This window comes from Colossoma macropomum, unplaced genomic scaffold (genome assembly GCF_904425465.1).
Source record: "Colossoma macropomum unplaced genomic scaffold, Colossoma_macropomum, whole genome shotgun sequence".
Classification (NCBI taxonomy): domain Eukaryota; kingdom Metazoa; phylum Chordata; class Actinopteri; order Characiformes; family Serrasalmidae; genus Colossoma; species Colossoma macropomum.
Window position 1 is genome coordinate 23885387 of NW_023494787.1, and position 20667 is coordinate 23906053.

A 20667-nucleotide genomic window follows, 5' to 3' on the forward strand; every position below is an offset into this window, starting at 1 on the left:
GACATCTCACGTTAGATGTCAATATTAAAACACAAAAACATGATATAGCGTGTATATCACATATTCAGTATAAAAAATTAATTTTGTTACGTATTATAATAGCATTTTTTAAAATAAATTCTTACTTGTTACAAATATTTTAGCAAAATATCCCAATAATACTAAATATGATGATAAGAAGAAAAATGGAAGACTTTTAATAAATGTTATGGCAAAAGTCAGCAAACAATCATAGTACAGTAAAGAAGGGTTGAAAACGCTTCCAAGAAAGGTTATGTACTTTTTGTCAACAACCATCCCGCAACCCCCAAATTTACCTTGCGTAATTAAAAAAAAAAATGGGTGGGACATGCCCACTCTATTCCACTGTGTATTTGCACCAGTGGTGAAGGAGCGAAAGCAGCACTGTGCTTTTTTTCCATTAAACCTGAGATAGTCTTAAAAATATACAAAGCTGTCTCTAGTAAACATTTGTTGTGTTTATGTGCATTTAACCCAAAAAGCAGTCATGTACCTTTATAGTTAAAAACGTGACCACACCACAAGTCAAAGCAAGCAGAAAGAAAACCAGATAATGAATGAGATTCCTAAATGTTATATTTTATTTTTTGAGATAGTAAAATAATAAAAAGTAAAATCTCTTTGTTATGTCCAGATCAGCTTAATATTAATAAACTAAAAATAGATCAGTGCAATAAAACAAAAGAGAACTGTTCTATAATCAATCAATCAATCAGTCAATCAAATGTAAAAAGCTTACAATCAATCTGTAAAATGTCATTAGATTCAGAGACATAAGAATGTGCAACAGTGGAGCAGATGTGCATATTGCGTCTGTCTGTTCTCATTGTTCATGTTCCGGGGGGTTAGCGTATGTAGGGGAGTAACTTGGCGTTGAACCACTCGCGATTGAACTGTAAGTGATCTCCATCTGTAGCAAGAAACACCAGCTTCCCCGCTTTATCCATTTCTGCCAAACCTAGACGATCCTGCAAAACAACACATGACACTCTGATGACTTCCAGGCTTCAATTTCACCTGCCAAAGCAGGTCGGTGAAACAGAAGCAGTTGGGCCTCTGCTGTTCAAAGCGTATAATCACATTCTTCTGTTTCTTGCCTGCTTGAAGGTTTCCTCATCATTGATTGGATACATATGTGGGATTTTTCATGAAAAAATTAAAAGAAACACACCCAGAGAAGCATGTCTTACCTCTTTGTACAGAGTGCTTTCCTGTAAAGTTTCAGTTTCTTCAGCCTGACCCGTTTTGAAAAAGCCAAACCACTGAGAAAGGAGAAGGTTTTCTAAGTAAAGACCTTCATCACTGGAACAGAATTTTACTGAAAAGGTTTTAAAGCTGAATTTATTACCTCTGAGACCACAGGGTCCACTATACTGTCCTGTAGAAACTTTACCATGACAAACTTCTCCAAAGACATGAGGTTCTTCTTGTAGGTCTCATTCACCACCTTTAAGAAATAGTATTGAGTAAGTGGAGACAGGGACAGAACTGAAATGATGGATGAAATGAAAAAAATCACAAGGAATCTAGTTATGTAAAAAACACAACACAAAAATTAGTCGTTTGGGCACATTTATAGTTTCTGAAAAAGATCTGTTGGAACAAAAACCTACCCGCTCCTGATTTATATCAGCAAGGAAGAGGCTATGCTGTTTGTACAAGTTGTCATTGAGGGGATCGTGCCAGTACTGAGCCTGCACCAAGCTAAAGCAGAATAATTACAGGTTAAGAAGAATACATATAATATTAACTAGTTATGGGTGCACCAAAATTCAGCCACTGACAATTATTGTTGGAAAATGTCATTTTCAGACAAGTAATGCTGTTTCCATTCTTCTAAGATTACAAAACTCCATAATGTCAAAATATAACACTTTACGTATCATTTCAGTGGTGATGAGAATTAGACGTAGTTCACAGTTTTCTTTTGCTTTCCTGTATTGTTCATTACTGTTGTATTCAAGGAGCGCAAGGAAATTGTTGTAGGCAAAACTTGAAACTTGGTTCCTTGGTCTTCTGTTATTCAAAATAACTCAAAATGTTCAGTTGAAGGGACAGAATAAGAAAATGTCTTGTTCCTTTACCTTGTAGGTTTACAATGAATTCATGCATAATACTAAAAACACAAACTTTAAACATTGTTTCAGTTTCAACCAAGAACTTTCATTTCAGTGTTATCACCACTAATCACTAATGTTGTTTTATGGTCAGAAATATTCTTTATTCTCTATTTTATAAACTGATCATTTAAAAGAAAAGGTCACAATCTCACTGTTTTTGGATTGCATCTGTGTAGGCCCCAGAGTTCAGTTTCTTCCTGATCCAGTCACAAATATGAGAGCTCTCCCCAGGGCACCGAGGCAGACCATATACTCCTACAAAACAAAAAAACAAAAATAACATATCATTAAAATAAACAGAAATAAATATGATGGTTACAAAACTTTTAACATAGCATTCCCCTCACTGTACCAAACCACTGACTGCATCTCTCTCTATATTTTGCCACAATTTAAACTGTTGAAGATGTGGCTTCTAGCCATCTTTCAATGAGAGACATGTCAAGAACATATATAAGCCCATAAGAGCTAAAAGAAGAGCTGTTACAAAACCTTGATGCTGTCCACCAACTGAGATCAGAGTCTTCATTGGAGGATTTGGACATCTCTGAGCCACAGCACGCCTGGTAAGATAAAGGAAAATGGAGGCTGAGTTTTCTCATGTCACTTCCTTGAGAGCATTATAATTTAAGTCCAGTGAATCAGCACTCACAGAAACTGCGCCCCCTGGGAGAAGCCCATTGCATTATAACCCGCTTTCAACTTGGGGTCCTGAGCTAGCTTATCACAGGCAAACGCCACTTGCTCATTGACATCCATGAAAAACCCACTTTCTGTATCCTGAAACACAGATGAATAGACAAGGAGTTCATTATAATAGCATGTTGGTTGTTTTGTAGTGAAGCACAGGTGTGTCATGACACTTGACTGGAGTACCTGAGCAACAGTCTTGCCGATCATGAGCGAGAGCACATAAATACCAGGCACTTCCTCTTCCACCATTTTCTTAATTGCACCCATGCTTAGAGGATTGCAGCAGTTGTCCCCTGTTCAGACAGACAAATACTGAAAAAGAGTCTATACAAATATTTCTTCATAAAAACAAAGATAATATATTTATGTATTCAGTAAAGGTGTAAGGATTTCAGCGCAGCAGAAATGTATAACTGGCAGATACGCCCCTCTGTTTTTTTTTTTCATTTTTCTCCCCAATTTCATCGTATCCAATTCCACCCAGTAGTTAAGACTCCCTTAATCACACAACACTATCAGTGTTAGGAGGGTGAAGGCGAACACAAGCTTCCTCCGACTCCTGTGAAGCGCCGCTGCATATTTTCAAACTGTCGCTAACACAACGTCATTGGACAGCTGAAGGCTCTTGGAGGAGAACGCTAACTGCCAGTTATTTTACGCCAGCTCACAGGCGCCTGCGCTGGCTAGCATAGGGCCATCCTACCCACCCAGAGAAAGCGAGGCCAATTGTGCTTTCTTAGACTGCTGGCCACAGATGGCTGTAGCTTCACCAGGGATCGAACCCATGATCTCCTGATGATCTGTCTCTTCTAAGGCCCAGAGAGCAAGAGGACAGTAGGGAAATGGTGGACCACTGTTGGTCCAATAACAACAAAGCTGGCAGCCCACTGGCTTTTTGCTCAGCATTTTTTGGGCAGCATGCTGGTGGTTCAGCAGAGTATTAGACAAAATGCCACTTTTCAGGGCTCTTTTCCCACTCACAGTCCAGTTTACTGAGTTTTCCTTCCTTCCTTTCTTTCGTTATCATTGTGAATTAGCAAATCATTTTAATTTAGCACAGTGTCAACAACAACACTTTATACAAAACCAAGTTATATTAGGCCTAGGCTTTTTTTGCTCAGCATTTTTTGGGCATTTTTTTTTTTCAAAATAAAAGGCTGTGTGCATTTAAAATCTGTTTGAGGAGATCAAAAACTAGTTAGCCCTTGTATGCGGGACAATAATCTGGGTGGTCTGAGGGTGGTCTAGCAATGGCTTACAGTGAGTGGGGTGCTGAGCGTTACATTGCTATCTGGGAGGTTTCTTTTTTTCTGTTGAAAACACTGTCAATGATGAAAACAAGGCATCTCTAGGTGCACCTGATCAGAGTGGGGGGCTGAGGGGCTGGGTAGTTTATGTTGTGCACCCGCTCAAGCTCAAATGATCAGGCTTTTTTCTGAAGTCCGTTCTAAATGTTAGGCATTGCGATTTTTGGAGTTTATTTTATTTGAAAGTTCATGTGGCAGATAAGTTCTGTTGCTGTAAGTACAGCTGTATATAATCAGCAAGATATATCTAACAGATAAAAAAATTAAACATTGACCTCAGAACTCATTATCATATCAAACATGAAAACATGCTTTTTGTTACACAACTAAAACCGATGGTCTATTCGTGTAGCACAGGTGTAGTGCATAATGAACGTTTGCTTCATCATACCCATTCCATGCCAGAGGACCAAAGGTGTGGAGACGTTGGACCCTCGAACTGGTCCTGAGACCAAAAGCAGTGCTCCAAGCCCAATGAACAGGCGCAGGTTCATGTTTGGTCCAACCGGAGACGAGCGAACTGTAGACGTGAATGCGACACAACCAAGCCACTTACACTAGGAAGAAGACAACAGAAAAATCATGTGATCGTTCAAGAGGAAGCGGTGCACAAAACCACCTTGTGGCACAATGAGCGAGAGAGAAGCAGAACAAAGCAAAAAGAGAGAAAAACTGTGGAAATGCTTCCCAGCTACAAATCAGTGAACCGCATGGGTTGTGACGCGATAAGTTGCCATGAAATTCACACGGCTGTTTTACTACCACTCTCTTTATAAACTGTCAAAATGTTTGATCAGCCTCCTTCCTGTGCTTGGACACATTAGTGAGAAGCCATAACTAACTAACTCACTTCACTGATGAGTATGTCTGAGTTAAATCATTTAACTACCTTAAACACACACATAGAATAAAAACAGCGATAAATGTAATCACATTACTTACTGTATTAAACTGCTGCTGCTACAACGAGTCACATGACGGAACCGAAACAAACGCGAGACACCGCTTGGTGGCTCCAAAACATCGGCATTACAAACAATGAGTGAATGATGTGAGTTTAAAAGTGTTTGCATTGGCCAATCCATATTGTTTAGCAAGCAGTGCTACGCAATTCCGCAAACGTTTTACGTCAGCCCCACGCGGCAGTCATGTGACACAAACCGGCTCCGGCATAACTGACTAAGGTTGAACCTCACATGGCTCCCTACTCCCTTTAAATTACACTGTGTAGGTCATAAAACTATGGCTTTTACTCTCAAGTTGTGCACTAAACGTTAGACAAGAAGTCGTGCAGCTCATGGTTAAATATCACTGGCTTTCTATTAGACATATAATGTGCTATTTGGGCGTAGAGGCCATTATTTTTGTGACCTACCGAGTGCCCTACGTAGGGAGGAGAGGGTCATTCGAGATTCAGCCTAAAAACAATAGGGGCAGCCATTGTTGCGTTCAAATAGCGCATTTGCAGCGCAAATTCTGCGATCTACAAATCATGTGGATCCCGTATAAAGTCTCTTGCATCGTTCAGTGAGAATCTTTTGGAAATCTGCGATTTGCGCAGAACACGCAGCCATTCACTTTGAATGCTGACTGCTGCCCAATGTCCAGCAGGACAACAGAGGAGTCCGTGGCAGATTTTGCGAAATAAAACTTAAAAGCTATTTCGAAAACACTCAGTTAGGACACGATGAGTATTTTAGACCACATCGGCTGCTTTCGACTAAAACTTTACATTCCGGGTAAGAAAAATCTTAGCATATAACGTTAGGCTGTATTGCAAATCTATTAGACTGTTTTGTTAAATGATCCCGAAGACTTTTTTAAATGTTTGTACTGATAAGCATCTTGAAACTAAGCTTTGTGGTATCAGATCATTTTACCTGTAAGAGCTCTGTGAGATCTTACTTTTTGCTTCATGTTACCAGATGATAAAGCTAACATCGAAAACATCCGGATAATTTTGCTGACTGCAGTGAAGGAACAAGGTTAACTTGGGAGGGTTTTAAAGTGTGACTGACAGAAGAAGTGATATAGCCATATTATCTTTAGGTACTGAGAGATAAAGTCTTGTCAGTCCATATCAGCCTGTCAGCTGATTGCTATGAGACACCGTCATGCAAGTTTTTGCAAGTGATCATTGTTTCCTGGGCTGTGGGGTGATTTCACTGTTCTTATCAGCTGTTTATAGCCTTTTTCAGAGTCTTAACTCTGGTCATACATTACTCAGCAAAAATACTGTAGCTACGTCTGCTGTTTAGTCATCACTAGGGGTGTACCGATACACAAATTCTCAATTCGATACGATTTTTGGTCAATATTATTTCCAATTCACTGGCCAAGATTTGATTTTATTTTTGATATTTTCTGTGATCTGGAGAGCTCTAAATATAGCCTACACTACAGCCTGGTGTGGTTCTGATAAAGGAACAATGTAAATATACAATAAACCTCCAAAAAGAGGAAGGACAGCAAATCAGAGAATCTCAGAAGACACAGAGAGCCAAATCCACCATACTGTTGCTGTTTTAAATTTCAATACATTCTAGATGTTTATTTTTGTAGGTTTTATATTGTATTGTCATCATTATACCCTTGGTCATTAGTTATCTTATAAACATTGGCTAATATTTGTGTAGCGTGAAGCTGACGCCTGCAAGGATTAGTTATGGATTACTTATGTCATAAGATCAAGCACAAGTTCCTCTTCCCCATTCACAGGAGGAAGTGTGACTGTGCGTGATTTGCAGTGTACACAGTGAAAAGAGTTTTCAGATCACCACCGGCCACCATGAACCTCAGCCTGGATGCCTCCTGTTAAAGTAAGTTACTAATTAGGTGTTACATGAAAGTGAAGTGTGGCTAACGTTTCTGTGTTTTGTGTATTTAGTTGTGTTGCTCAGTTGATCGTTTTGTTCAGAGGTTGTCCTGTTTGACAGATCAATAGTGTTATCTGGAATGTTTTTGATGCAGATGATGGTTTGGTGAGCCCAACTTAGTTCTTGCACTTGACCGTCTGCGATGGCCCAGAATTATGGCTGTTCAATTAATTCTTCTGCGGAGGACCAGGAAAGTAAGGAGAACTCTCCGCTGCTGCAGAAACAAGCAGAGCAACTCTCAGGTAGGTCTGATCTGAGTTTTGTGTTCCAGGGTTTTTTCTTTTGTACACATTCCACATGTGAGAGATTTTCTGAATGTTTTATGGAACATATTTAAATTACTAGATTAGTAGATCTACACTGATACTGAAGTACAATGATAACCAAAACCTATTGTAAGCGTAGGGTTATTTTGGATTACTTAAAGAAGTGGCTCACTGAGAAATAAAATTTTTGACACTTTCAATGTCTAAAGTTCTTTAGTTTTGCAGTGGGGCAGAAATAATAGATGCAAGATTTTGGGTGACATGGACTTCCATTACTTTTAGCCACATTATCCTAAAGCCAGTAATAATCTGCATCTCACACAAAACACCACTCTGTTCAGTCACAATTAGCATGCACTGCTTTCATTCCTCTAATCATCTAGTAAACCACTGTGCTTGTGTCTTGAATGTATTCATAAAGTTTGCAAATCTGCTATACTGCAGGTTAAGTCTGTGTTCTCAAACATATTGTGTAGAATATAGACTTACTCTTACTTAACTATAAGCAAGGCGTGCTTTATGCTGATGTTAGAATAAAGACTTAAATCCTATTCATTGCTACATTAGTTGTTCCTGGCTCTGAAATTTTCACTGTTTTTTGGCAGATTCAGTGAACTCAGTACATGTTTAGTACATGTTGCTTGTACAGAACCATTGAACCATAATTCATACCATTTTGTACGTACATGCAATGTGATTGTTAAAGATGAAAGATCAAATCAGTTCACAGCATCCATCATGTGAAGAGAAGTACACTTTGACAGTGGAAGTATTAAAAAAAACCATTCTGCTTTGGAATGTCCGCAACACCCCTAGTTCAGGAACACCACACCTACACCAAGAAACCTGCTCATGTGGCTGCTTGTGGGGTTTCCCAACAACATATTCTAAATCACTTTCTTTCTAATCACAAGGTATCATGTTTCAGCCTATTATGAGGTAACACTGAGATAATGTGTCTTAGAATGTAACAAAGCAGATTTGTATAAAGAACAGATTGCTTTGATTTTTGGATTATATTAAAGTGGGTTTATGCAACATTCATAAATCCATATTTAAAGTGCCATTTTGTCAAGTACCCAAGCTCCTCAATCTGTTTTTGGAAAACTGACCCTCTAATTAGGATCGGGTGCCAGAAGTGGTTGTCTTTTATGGAAAGAACTGACTAAGCAAACAGGAAAAAAAATAAGTTGTTGAAAGATTATTAATTTTATCTATGCTGTACAGTCGTAGGAAAATGTTTGAATACGCCTGGCCAAATTACATGTTTTGTAATTTGCAAAAATAAAGACATACAGGGAGTTTAACGTTGACGAGAGGTGCCCAATCTTTTGCAGACAAATGTAATAAATTAGTCTTGTGTTCAATAACCTTTTCACCAATGATACACTCTTATAACATAATGTTCTGTTGGATATAAATGTAAACTGTGATTGTGATGTTGAGGTTGTATGTGTAACAGTGCCTCCCAAATGCTGCTCCGTGCGATGCAATCTGGCTATAATGATGTTCTTCGGCTTCGCTGTGGTGTATGGTCTCCGGGTCAATCTCAGTGTTGCCATGGTCGCCATGGTCAATGGAACTAGCACCCAGCCAGATTCAAATGGCAGTAAAGCAAAGGAATGCCCAGTGTCCTCTGCTACCTTGAACAGCAGCAGTCAAACTCTGGATCAGCCAGATGGGGTAAGAGTTTTCAGTCCACTCTCACAGCACACAAAGAACCTCTGATTTGAGGGGTCAGTATTCACAGGTGTGGCCAGGATCACTGTGGAATGAAGTATGTCCACCCTTCTGGCCACCCCAGTTATGGAAAGTGAGTCAGTCATCATCAGTCAGCCATCATGTTATTTGCGCTTTATGGTGAAAATCTGCCATCAGTGCAGTTACCAGTCAGTTATGAGAGTCTGATGATGCTTCATTTAATAATCAGCGTATTTTGCTGTGATGGGCTAATTTACTCAGTGACAGGCGAGTGAATGTGCACTGGGTCCCTTCAGCAGTGATGCTCTGTGAGCTATATTGTGAATAAGTCTATTTGATGGTTAGATGCATTAACTTTCAAAAATTAGTAAGCTGTAATCATTTATCACGCTAATTCCTTTTTACAGTTGAATACATGCATGTGTTACCTCATACAGTGCTGTCTGGCTAGCTTTCCAATCATTACATTCATGTATTACATGTAGTGAATGCAACCCAAATTAAAAAATTCTATGACCTGTCTGTATGAAGTGTTTTCTTAAAGTTAACGTTGTGCACTGAAAAAAGTGATTTAATTTACAACATTTAATTTACTTGGTTCAAACACATCATTTCCTCATGAATGACTAAAAAATGTTGCATCACCACAGTTTTGTCTTTCAGTTTACTTTTGGTAATAGTTGTTTTGATGTAGTATTTTATTACAGAGAAAAAACAATGTATCAGTTTATGTCATTTTAATACCGTAACACTATTTTATTTGTTTAGTTTTTTTCTTTGCAGTCTGCCACCCCAATAAAATCTGTGGGTCTTACCTGGCCACCCGTTCAAAATGTTCTAGCTACACCCTCCTCATATTTCATTTTATTATGTATTATGTATTGTGTGGTTTTATAAACCATTTTTTGATGTTTTTTTTTTCAATATTTCTGCATAATTTAACCATTAATATGTAAACAAAGTCAGAGCGGTGAAATGCTCCATTCCAGAGAAACCTACTGAGTCAGAATTGTTCACAGTAGTGGTCATAGGAATCAGACCACTGAAGCATTCTAATGCTTATAAAATCTCCCTCACAGAAAGATATTACACAAAGCGTAATTACAAATAAATTCCCTGATGATACCTTCGCAAAAAAAATGTTTTTACTTTTTTTTTACACAAAATGTTTGAAATATGTAGAAATGAAATGGCATATTTGTGTTGTAGACATCTCGACCCCTCATTCCAGTCACCACCACTGTAAAGAAATAAGTCAGTTTCTCACAAAAGTAATTATTTATTATCAAACAACTCTGAATGACATTGTTTACAGCTCAGCCACTGAATTATGTAGAATTTTTAAACCCTTAACTTGTTTTCTAGAGAGCGCGGCGATTCAGTAATTTAAGGAGGTACCCCTAACATTATGAAATATTCCACTCTTCATTTTTACATCACTCCAGGTGCCACGATACCCATGGGATTCTGAGACGCAGGGAATGCTGCTTGGTGCATTCTTCTTTGGTTACCTTTTCACCCAGATCCCTGGGGGCTACCTGTCCGGCCGATTTGGTGGAAGCATTTTCCTGGGAGGGGGAGTTCTATGCACAGCAGTCCTCACACTTCTCACTCCTCTCGCAGCACAGCTTGGGGCCAGGTGGCTGTTTGCTCTACGGGCCTTAGAGGGATTTGGAGAAGTGAGAACAAATTAAAATATTAAAATGTTTAAGAAATGAAACTGATCTCATTGTGCAGATTTTTATGTGCCTCACCAATTCAGTATAATGAAGTAAGTGTGAGTGCAGTTAAATGCTGTCTTTTTGTGGTTAGGGTGTGACGTTCCCTGCCATGATGGCCATGTGGGCTTGCTGGGCCCCTCCATTAGAAAGAGCTCGTCTAATGACTCTCTCAGGAGCCGGGGGTAATTTTGGTGCCTTTGTCGCTTTTCCTCTCACTGGCTTTATCTGCCACAGCCTGGGCTGGCCTGCAGTCTTCTACTGCTGTGGTAAGTAACTAAAACTTAGATCTGCATATTTTAACCCAACAAGCTCAGTTCTCTCTTTTTTTACAACTATGTATTTTCTAGTCTTAGAGGCATAATTTACGTTATATTTACAGTTTTCCCCCGTTCTAAATTCAGCATTGGAGCTAAGGGACTAATGTAGCTACAAGTAAGGGAAACGTATGTTACCCAAAATCATTTTGGGTGACATAAACTTCTGTTATATTAGCTCTATAGCTCTAATGCAAAACTAAAGAAGCAAACGTTAGACACCAAACATTTCTTGGTCAATCAACTACATTTGGGGTTAGGAGAAAACTGTGAATATGATTTTTCAGTGACCTATTCCTTTACTATCATCCCTAATAAAACCCTAAAACTCTCTGCAGTAACTAAACTGAGCTTGGCGTGTGATGTTTTGTTACACTGGGAAACGATGTATTTTTACATTTTTGTGCAATTTATGAAATCTTTTATTCAGCTAAATTTTGAAACCATGTTAGGCAATTGATTTGTGTTCTCATATTTTACCATCAGGGGGCGCAGGGTGTCTTTGGGCAGTACTATGGTTCATCCTGGTGTCAGATGAACCTCGCACACATCCACGAATAAGTGACCAAGAAAAAGAATACATAATCAACTCTATAGGTTCAGAGGTATAAAGTGATCTTCCATGGATAATTTGAGTTAATAACAAAAAGCCTGTTAATGAAGTCAATTTTTGGCCTGTGAAGCTTGTTCACAGTGAGACTCATTGTACGCCTTTGTAAACTCTCACTCCTCCGTTACTAAGCATAGTATTATTTGCACATCCAGTTGATTCATTTACATAAGGCAGATTTTCTCATAAATCATCATTAATGACACTTGAGAATATCATCATCACTATTATCAGCAACTATGGTGTGTATAAGGGTGTGTAAATAGGTAAAATATCACAATGCAATAAATGTTGCCTTTAAATTGCTTGCATGATCATTTGATGGTGGTTTAAGGTACTGTATAGGAAGAGCATCTATCTATCTATCTATCTATCTATCTATCTATCTATCTATCCATCCCTCCTGTGCAGGGGGGGTCCCATGGTTGGACAGTACCGCTGCTGCCCATGCTGCTCTCGGTCCCTCTCTGGACCATCATCATCACACAGATGTGTTCTAATTGGTCTTACTACACTCTGCTTACCTCACTGCCCACCTACATGGACACTGTGCTACACTTTGACCTACGCCAGGTTAGACGCTGAACCTTTTGGCCCATGGACCGTAATATGGGCAGCACTGCCTTAATCAAATCTGTATTTGTATAATCCCTTTCATACAAACAATAGTAATTCAAAGTGCTTAACAGATTGACACACAGTTAAGACAAAGCTTGAGACAGAGAGCCAGAAAAGAAAGAATAAAAAGGATAATTTAAGTTATAAGAACATGAAAGATCTTAAATAGCAGTTGTTAAAAATGAAAATTTCTTGATTGTATTGTTGCAAAACCTTCTTACAAGATAACAAAAAACATTTGTACTAGAGAAAATTAAAGTTAATTTAAAGCAAGGTAATGTAGTAAGAATTTTTCCTAAGTAAATTTGGACGCTTGCAAACAACCTGTATGTATGACATGATCTTATGTTTTCTCACTGTACGTCACACAGAACTCCTTCCTGTCGGCTCTGCCCTACCTGGGAGGTTGGTTGTCCTCCGTGTTGTCAGGTGTGATAGCGGACAACCTCCTGGAGAGGAAGCTACTGAGTGTAACGGCAGTTCGCAAAATCTTTACTATTGCCGGTCAGCAATCCCTCAATACTGACAGATTGTCAGTTCAGTTTGTCGTGATATTAATATGTTCTGTTAACTGTCTGAAATATTGGCTTTGTGCAGGTATGCTGCTGCCAGCGGGGTTGCTGGTTGCAGTGGGTTTCTCAGGCTGCAGTGGCATCCTGGCTGTAACTTTTCTCACTCTGTCCACTACCATCGGAGGCATCAGCTCTGCTGGAGTCTTCATGAACCAGATTGACATCGCACCTCGGTACTGACAATATCATCTTCTAAAATCACTGTCTTCCCTTCTTATAATTCTGCTGCTCTCCACCCAAGCATACTTTTACTCCAAGGCTCTAGCTCTGCTTTTCATACTGCCCCTTAAGGACAGGAGTATTGATACTGAATTATTAGTATGTTACAAACACAATGATTCCTTTTGAGACAGAAACTCAAATGAAAGTACTGATTCCAGGTGATTTTTTTAGTGTTTTCTCTGGTTATTTATCTCTGTTTATGAGATTGAATGTGTTTTTTATGTGGAAAAAGTGAAAAAAAAGGATTGCAGTAATTAAAATAATTAAAAATAATTATGAGGGATAGGAACTACTTTTCCTTCCGCCCTCTCCCTTTGCTCCTTATATACACAAGCATAGTAAGTCAGTGAACAAGATGGAGTGAATGCTGTATAATGGCAGATCATTTGGGGTTATTTTATTCTTCTTAAAACTCTGATCTTTGGCAGTTCATTTAGTACTAATATAATATGCTTTTATATTACTACTAATATACTTATGTACTTTTTTGTTGTCCACATATTGCAAGGGTTTCCCTTGTACTCCAAAATACTTTTGAAAATACTGGGTATGAGTACTGGTATCAGCATACACTATAAAAATGAAAAGCTGGGTCAGCTTAAATTTTAAGGCAACTAACTTCACAGCTTTTTGGGTTTCCTCAACTTGAGGGCATTGGTGAATGCAGTTCCATTAACTGATAAAAAGCTGTGAAACTTTCTTGAAGTAAATTTCCTGATGTTTTATGTAAACGTTCAAAGCGTACCATTCAGGTATATGGATTGTATTATTTTTTTTTTTGTGATGTCATGAAAACGAATGCATTTACATAGATCCACATATTCAGGCTACAGCAGTTTAGCTCCACCCATTTGATGAGTTATCAGGAGCAGAGTTGTACTGAGGAGAAGTAATGTTTTCCGGGTTTGTCAAACACTAGAGGGCGCTCTCGAACGAGTATAAAATGAATGGGTTAATATGGAGCATTTGAGCAAAATTATAGTTTTAAATGCTCAAACATTTTTTTATATAGAAGAATGTATTCATCTCCTGAACACAGAACTTCATACAAAATTTATAATGTCATATTTAGTCTAGGACTTTATAACAGTACATCCTGTATGTTCATGATGTCAGAGCTAATCTCTGTACTTAGCCAATGAGCTAATCAGCCCACCAATCAATCAGCACTCGTAGCAGTAATGCTAGTGTCCCTACTATTTGCTGTAGAAAAAAGGAAATATAGAGGTACGTTTTCTTTGCTTTTTTTAGTGAAATGCATCCTCTGACTTTTCAAATTTAAAGGAAGGTCCTGGAAAAATGGTTAAAAAGTATGTTACCTTTCACTTTTTTGCCATTTAGGTCCATTCACCCCATACCCTCAATCATTGAGGCTTTGCTCGTGCGCGCCCTCTGTTGTTTTGCATTCATGTTTTTGATATAACAGGAGTAATATGAAGCAGCCAGGCCCTGCCTAAACCTGCTCTTGTAAGGGGTGTTTCAGTCCGGGCTGCTTTTAAAATGAGGTTCAATACAGGACAGCCAATCAGAACAGAGATAATTTACATATCAGTCTTAAAGGTACAAAAACAGCCCAATTAATTCTAAGAGATTAAAAGAGATTAGAAATGGTAAAGAGATTAGAAATGGTATAACCACCCAAAAAACAATAGGTGCACCTCAGAGAAAACAATGAATTAAAAGACAAATGTAGGCTTTGGGCCCTTTAACATTTTAAGTTGACCCAACTGTGTTTTTACAGTGTAGTAAAACACTTGGTATCGGATTGGGAAAAAGTTAAAAAATCTGTGATATTGCTCATCCTTTTTCTTTATTTTCATTCTCAGTGGTTTGTGAGCCTTTACCAGCTTTCCTACCTCTTTGTCCTTCTCTCCTTCTCTCAATCTCTCATGTTCTCAGGTATGCAGGCATGTTGCTTGGGATCACAAACACCTTCGGGACCATCCCAGGAATACTTGCACCAATTGCAGTCGGTTACCTTGCTAAAGACGTAAGGAGTTGATTGCATAATCTGTATGGCAAAATAATGCATTTTAGTAAAATATTAAATAAAAAAGGTTTATCCTCCCCCTCTGTTTCTCTTTTCCACTACAGCACTCTCTGGTGGGATGGAGGAAGGTATTCTGTGTGTCTGCAGGGGTGAGTGCCCTCGGAGCCTGCTTGTACACACTGTTTGGCACCGGAAAGATCCAACGCTGGGCAGTATCAGATGACAGGACAGAGACAGGGACAGAGAGGGAGCACTAGACATGTTTTCACGATGGGCTCTATTTTGCATTGTACAGCTGGTGAGCTGAAGCTACTCAGGATGCTATGTGGGCCTTTGTTCCTGTAGCCTATTTAGAGCTGGTAAAGGCAAAATGCTTTGTTATACAGAGGACTGTATACTGTTTTTATGCTGCTCTGGGGGTCCCTTTTAATACAGGTTAAAAGGACTATGCGTCTTTCACATGTGTTTTTCAACCATGTGCACCAATAATAGTGGCACTAATACTGTGATAGTTCTTATGTTGGATTGAAAGGTTTGTCTAAAAATGATGGGAACAAAGCACATTTTATACTTGTGTCATAGTCAGAATTGTTTAATTTCTTTTTTCACAATTTCTGTTTTGTATTTTAATCTTTTGTTTATACTTGAAGAGTATATCTTATGATAAAATGAAAAAATACAAATTGTTTACGCTTTTATTTGTTGCACTTTCACTGGGCAACAAAATTTTTTAGTACATTCACTACATTTCTGTGGATGCCATTATTGCTCAGGTCATAAAGCAGAATAAGCAATGCAGTCATAAATATCATTGTGTCATAGCAGTTTGATGGAAAATGTTGGATCATTTACTTGATCGTGTTATATTGTTGATGTATTGCCTTTATGTGTTCCTTATTGTTTTATATATAAAATAGCATTCTGTCAGAAAATAATTATGAATTATTTTTATTGAATTAACAATAGGCAATATTAATTGTGAGCATTTTCATAAATTACCTCATATCTTATTCATATTTTAATGTTCATCACTTGTAATGTACAATGATATTACTGTGCCATGTTTATATTGAAAATTGACTTCATCTGAAAGCCAAGATGATTCTGAAGGAAGAAATGTTTCCTTACCTGTCCTGTACTGTTATTTTGATATTGAGATCATTCCCAGCCCTTTAAACTATGGAACTTCTTACACAGACAAAATATGACTTTAAAGTCATTTTGGTTACTTCAGCTTTGAAGCAGTATTTGTATAACATTTCTTGTAGCAAATTTTCTTTTGCAAAGAGACACTGTCTTACCCCATCAAAGGATCATATATATGCATTTTTGTGCCTTTTTACAGCAATTACAGTAAGAAAAGAATACCAGGAAAGGTGTCATAAGCCCACTGTCTTGAAACCAGAGCTGTGGATTTGTAAATCAGAGTTTAAACATGGAGTTTATTTGAATTTATCAAAAACCTCAGAAGGAAAATTGTTTATGTAACTGAACTTTCACACATTTTAAAAATGTTTTGTTTTAATCTACCAGATATTTTGAGTGAAAGTCTGCACAGCTGCAGTATTTTGTATTTTGTCATCTGTAAGCAGATCTATTTTAAAGGTCCACATTTACTTTACTGAGAACTCTACATTTTGTTTGCACATTTGCCTATAAAGTTAGCATTCTTTTGTCTGTTGTTGCCTGTTTGGAAACATGAAAAATGAAATTATGACTTGTGAATGAATAGCTTACAAAATTATTCATGGAATGTACTTATAAAAACAAATATTTATGAAAAATAACAAAGTTGTTCACCTTATTGGAGGAAAACATCTTCAGTTTGATTTGTTTCATTGAAATTAAACATATAGTATACCTAAGGGTACAGCACTACAAAATTAGCTCCATTAGTCTCAAATGTGAGCATGTTAAACTATCTGTGAAACACAATGTCCACAGACACTGACCAATAAATATAATTAATAAACGCTTTTCATTGTATTTCCATTGACAAATTTGTTTATAAATTATACACGTATAATCTATGAACATTATACAAGATACAATGTCATCCATCTGAAATATATATTTCTTCTTTGTCATATGTTTGATGACTCACCTGACTGGAATGATCTTTTTAGTTTTAGCTCAAACCTAGACATACACAAAGCCTGATGTTAAATCTCTGCTTCTGAGTGCAAGAGAATCCCATAGAGCAATAATAAATGGGAGACATTATTGAGGAATAATCTATAGAATAGCAATAATAATGCAGTGGTGAATCAAATAAGCCTCCCAGTGAAATTCTGATAAAGACATAAAGACAGTCATTCTGGTGGTTTGGCTAAGGAAATGGCTCATTTTGAGAAGGGGCGATAGTTAAGCGTACTGCTGGAGATGACCCATCAGCTAGTGTGAAAAGTTCTTTTGCAGCCTTCATTCTTTCTAACAGACACAGAACAAAAATCTGACTGAACAAACGTCCTTTCCTTCCTGTGTAATTTATGTTGTATCAGTTGACCGAAGGAGGTAACAGAAAATTCAAAAGGTTGAACATTCAACATAGTTTTGCTGTGTAAACAAATCAAAAAATGTTATTATCAAGATTTTCCAAGATTGGATTTTATCAAGGTTGGCAATTATGGTATTAAAGTTCAATTGTTTGTGGCTTTATGATGGTAAAATTCAGGGTTATTATTGTACTTGATTGTGTTATATTTAGTGACGTCTTGGGCCAAATCATGGAAAGCAGACAAGAAAAAAAGTTTCATTCACCTATTTAGACAGACATCTAGCCTTACTAGACAAGGCACGGCGAACAACTTTAAAGGGGAACTCCACCAATTTTTCAATTACATAATTAAGTGGTTGAGATGTAAACAAAGTCACTCAGAGTGGTTTGACGTGAAATGCTCCAGACTAGAGAAACTTGCAGAGTCAGAATTGTTCACAGCAGTGGTGATAGGAACCAAATGTCTGAAGAGGTTATTGTCCCTGAATGCTCCCTCACAGAAAGGTATTACATGGATTGGTCAGATCAATGCTGCCTGATGTCTGACACAATGTTTTATGATAGTTTTGGCTTAAAATGTATTTTTATCCACTTATTTTAATCCGGCAGATTGTACAGCAGGGCTTTGTAGCAAAATATCTCAGAAAACTAGATTTAACACTGTTTTACCATCATCAACACTGCATGTAACCTGTAGGTTTACTGGTAGTTTTGGATAGTAAATAAAAAAGTTATATTTGTGCTGTAGACATCACGACCCTGGTTCCTATCACCACCGCTGTAAAGAAATCAGAGTCTCTAAGTTTATCTACATTGAGCAAATTAGTGGTTATATCAAATATCTGTTTAACATCCCACCAGTCTTCATCATGAACACAGAGTGACTGTAGCTGTAAAGAAAGCCAGCAGAGGGCGCCTGACCGGTGAAAAGCTGCTCAAAACACTCAAACCGTTTAGTTTAATCAGTACGTGACCCATTTATTCTCGCGAGAAAAAATCATAGTTCTTGTGCTGTGTTCAGTAACCTACAGTTACATGTAGAGCACACTGTGAGAACTTAACCGCCGAGGAGAGGCGCATGGCATCCGCTCTGACCCACCGAGCTTACGTCATACCGTCAGACCAGACCGGGCTGTACGACTGACCCGGATATGAATTCAGCAGGAGAAGCACGTGTTTTAAAGTAGTTATTTTTTCAATGTACAGTGAAAACACACACACACACACGTGTATATATCTAATGTAGCCACTCCAATAACATTATTCATTTTAAATAGTGGTGTACATGGTTGTATATGGTTCTATATAGAGGCTTTTTTTATATATTTCTATGCAGCACCAAAAAGGGTTCTGCTATTGTTATGATGTCACAATTGTAATAACAAAAGAGCCTTTTTGGTGCTATAGAACCATTTTTTAAAAGATTGTATGTAGAATCATACACATCACATTCTCCATCAATCTGAAGAACTATGAAATGGTTCTGTATTGAACTCATGGGTCCAAATAGAACCTTTGCCTTTACAAAAAGAACCCTTGAAGAACCATCTTGTTTAAGTGTGTACAAGTTAATAGGTGGTCAAAAAATTCATTCAATTAAAATGAAAAAAGGAAGAAAAAAAAAAGATTCAAGGAAAAGAGCCCATACCCAGCCAGAGCTGGTTTATACAAGTTATATCGCTACAGGTTCTCTGATATCCAGTGTGCATCTCAGGGAAGCAGTATTTAGAAAGGCTAAAAGGTGACTCAAAGTCTCAAAGTTTTTATTTCCCTCTTTTTTTTAATGTCTGCATGATTAAATTGTTATGATGTAGTCATTCAGAGTGGTTTATGTGAAATGCTCATTTTTAGAGAAACTTACCCAGTCAGAATTGTTCACAATAGTGCTAATAGGAACCAGAAGTCTGAAACATTCAATGACTCTAAGCCTCATAGAAAGGTATTACATGAAACAGTTACAATCACAGCTTGGCATTGCGGGGCAAAATATTTCCCAGTGATTTTTTTTTTTCAGATTTACCTCTATGTACCATTATCATCAATACAAATAAAACTCATAAGAAACATGTAGGTTCAAGGCTCATTTTGGAAGGTACATAAAACTACTATATCTGTGTTGACGTCACAAATTATGCAAACATTTTTAAAAATCAATGGAAGTCCTCTTTTTTTCAGAACAATGTCTGTATCTCTTAAAATGCCATGTCTCATAAACTCTTTGATTAGGGCAGGATTACTGGAGTGTCCTTCTTTCAGTACACCAACTGAATAAAAAATTTTGATAAACTGGTGAGCTTTCCAATACACACCACAAAATTCAGGAAACCAAAAGTGTAGTAATACAATTCTTATAAGGCATTTACATAGAGTTCACATTCTGTAGGATTCTCATTCATCTAACATTAAACTGACTCAATCTGTTGCTTAAGATACACGTTAGTACAATTTCAGTTTCAGTTTAATTGAAATATTCCCTTTGTTTGTTTTTCCTTGTTAGTTGATTTGACTTTTTATGTTCTTATTGTAAGAATTTCTTCTGTTAACTATATTTTTAGCATCTTCAGTATATTCAGTAAAAATATTTCATTTTTGCCATATTTATTCGTTAAAATATAAACAGAATTGTGAAAATGGAAAGTTAGATCTATAGAAGAATTTAATTTAAAACTAGGTTCCTTTTGGCTTCGTTTAGGGGTGAGGAAGTCTGACTCCACCTCACAACGGTTGTGAAACAAATGGGAAAAAAGGAACCTTTTTTCCACTTCAATAGGACTTATTTGCATTCTCAGGTTCTCAGACAGGTTCTCATCCACAGGGAGCTATTGAACATGCAAGTGAGTGTGACCACCCTCAAACATAACACCTCAATGCATAATTGATTGTGTGATTGAATTTACAAGTGTGAGCTCCTGGTTTCTAGAGGTTGGGGGCAGGTGGAAAGTTCAACTGTCTCTGACTTTGCAATTCACTGGAAATTCATTTTGTTTTATACCTTTGTTGTATCAGATATTAAGTGTTAGCACAAATGGTTTTTTTTTTATGATTACATCAAATATTTGCTTATTTTCTTTATCTTGCCAGATCATATGAGCAACTGTTATTAACTGTTACTATGGATGCCTTAAGATGGTACAGTTTG

General features: G+C 37.5%; 2 protein-coding genes across 3 annotated transcripts; one reads left to right on the forward strand and one right to left on the reverse strand.

Annotated features, from left to right (window-relative positions):
* Window positions 1-579: 579 nt before the first annotated feature.
* Window positions 580-6123, reverse strand: ppt1 (palmitoyl-protein thioesterase 1 (ceroid-lipofuscinosis, neuronal 1, infantile)). Of its 2 annotated transcripts, none has more exons than XM_036566588.1 (10): window positions 6022-6123; window positions 4533-4698; window positions 3018-3127; window positions 2794-2921; window positions 2634-2704; window positions 2294-2396; window positions 1635-1725; window positions 1370-1468; window positions 1212-1283; window positions 580-989 (listed from the first exon to the last, which is right to left on the reverse strand). In XM_036566588.1, exons 2-10 carry the CDS (start codon window positions 4633-4635, stop codon window positions 867-869), a joined length of 900 nt encoding a protein of 299 aa, XP_036422481.1. In that variant the 5' UTR covers window positions 4636-4698; window positions 6022-6123; the 3' UTR covers window positions 580-866. The 2 variants fall into 2 exon arrangements, with proteins under 2 accessions (XP_036422481.1, XP_036422480.1); XM_036566587.1 differs by lacking the exon at window positions 6022-6123 and adding an exon at window positions 5084-5191.
* si:ch1073-513e17.1 (sialin) lies at window positions 5660-17007 on the forward strand. Its single transcript, XM_036566583.1, has 12 exons — window positions 5660-5880; window positions 6860-6960; window positions 7112-7259; window positions 8746-8966; window positions 10430-10663; window positions 10797-10971; window positions 11506-11624; window positions 12041-12202; window positions 12619-12751; window positions 12845-12992; window positions 14941-15031; window positions 15136-17007. The coding sequence occupies exons 3-12, from the start codon at window positions 7160-7162 to the stop codon at window positions 15286-15288; spliced, it is 1536 nt and encodes a 511-aa protein (XP_036422476.1). The 5' UTR covers window positions 5660-5880; window positions 6860-6960; window positions 7112-7159; the 3' UTR covers window positions 15289-17007.
* The last annotated feature ends 3660 nt before the right edge of the window (window positions 17008-20667 follow it).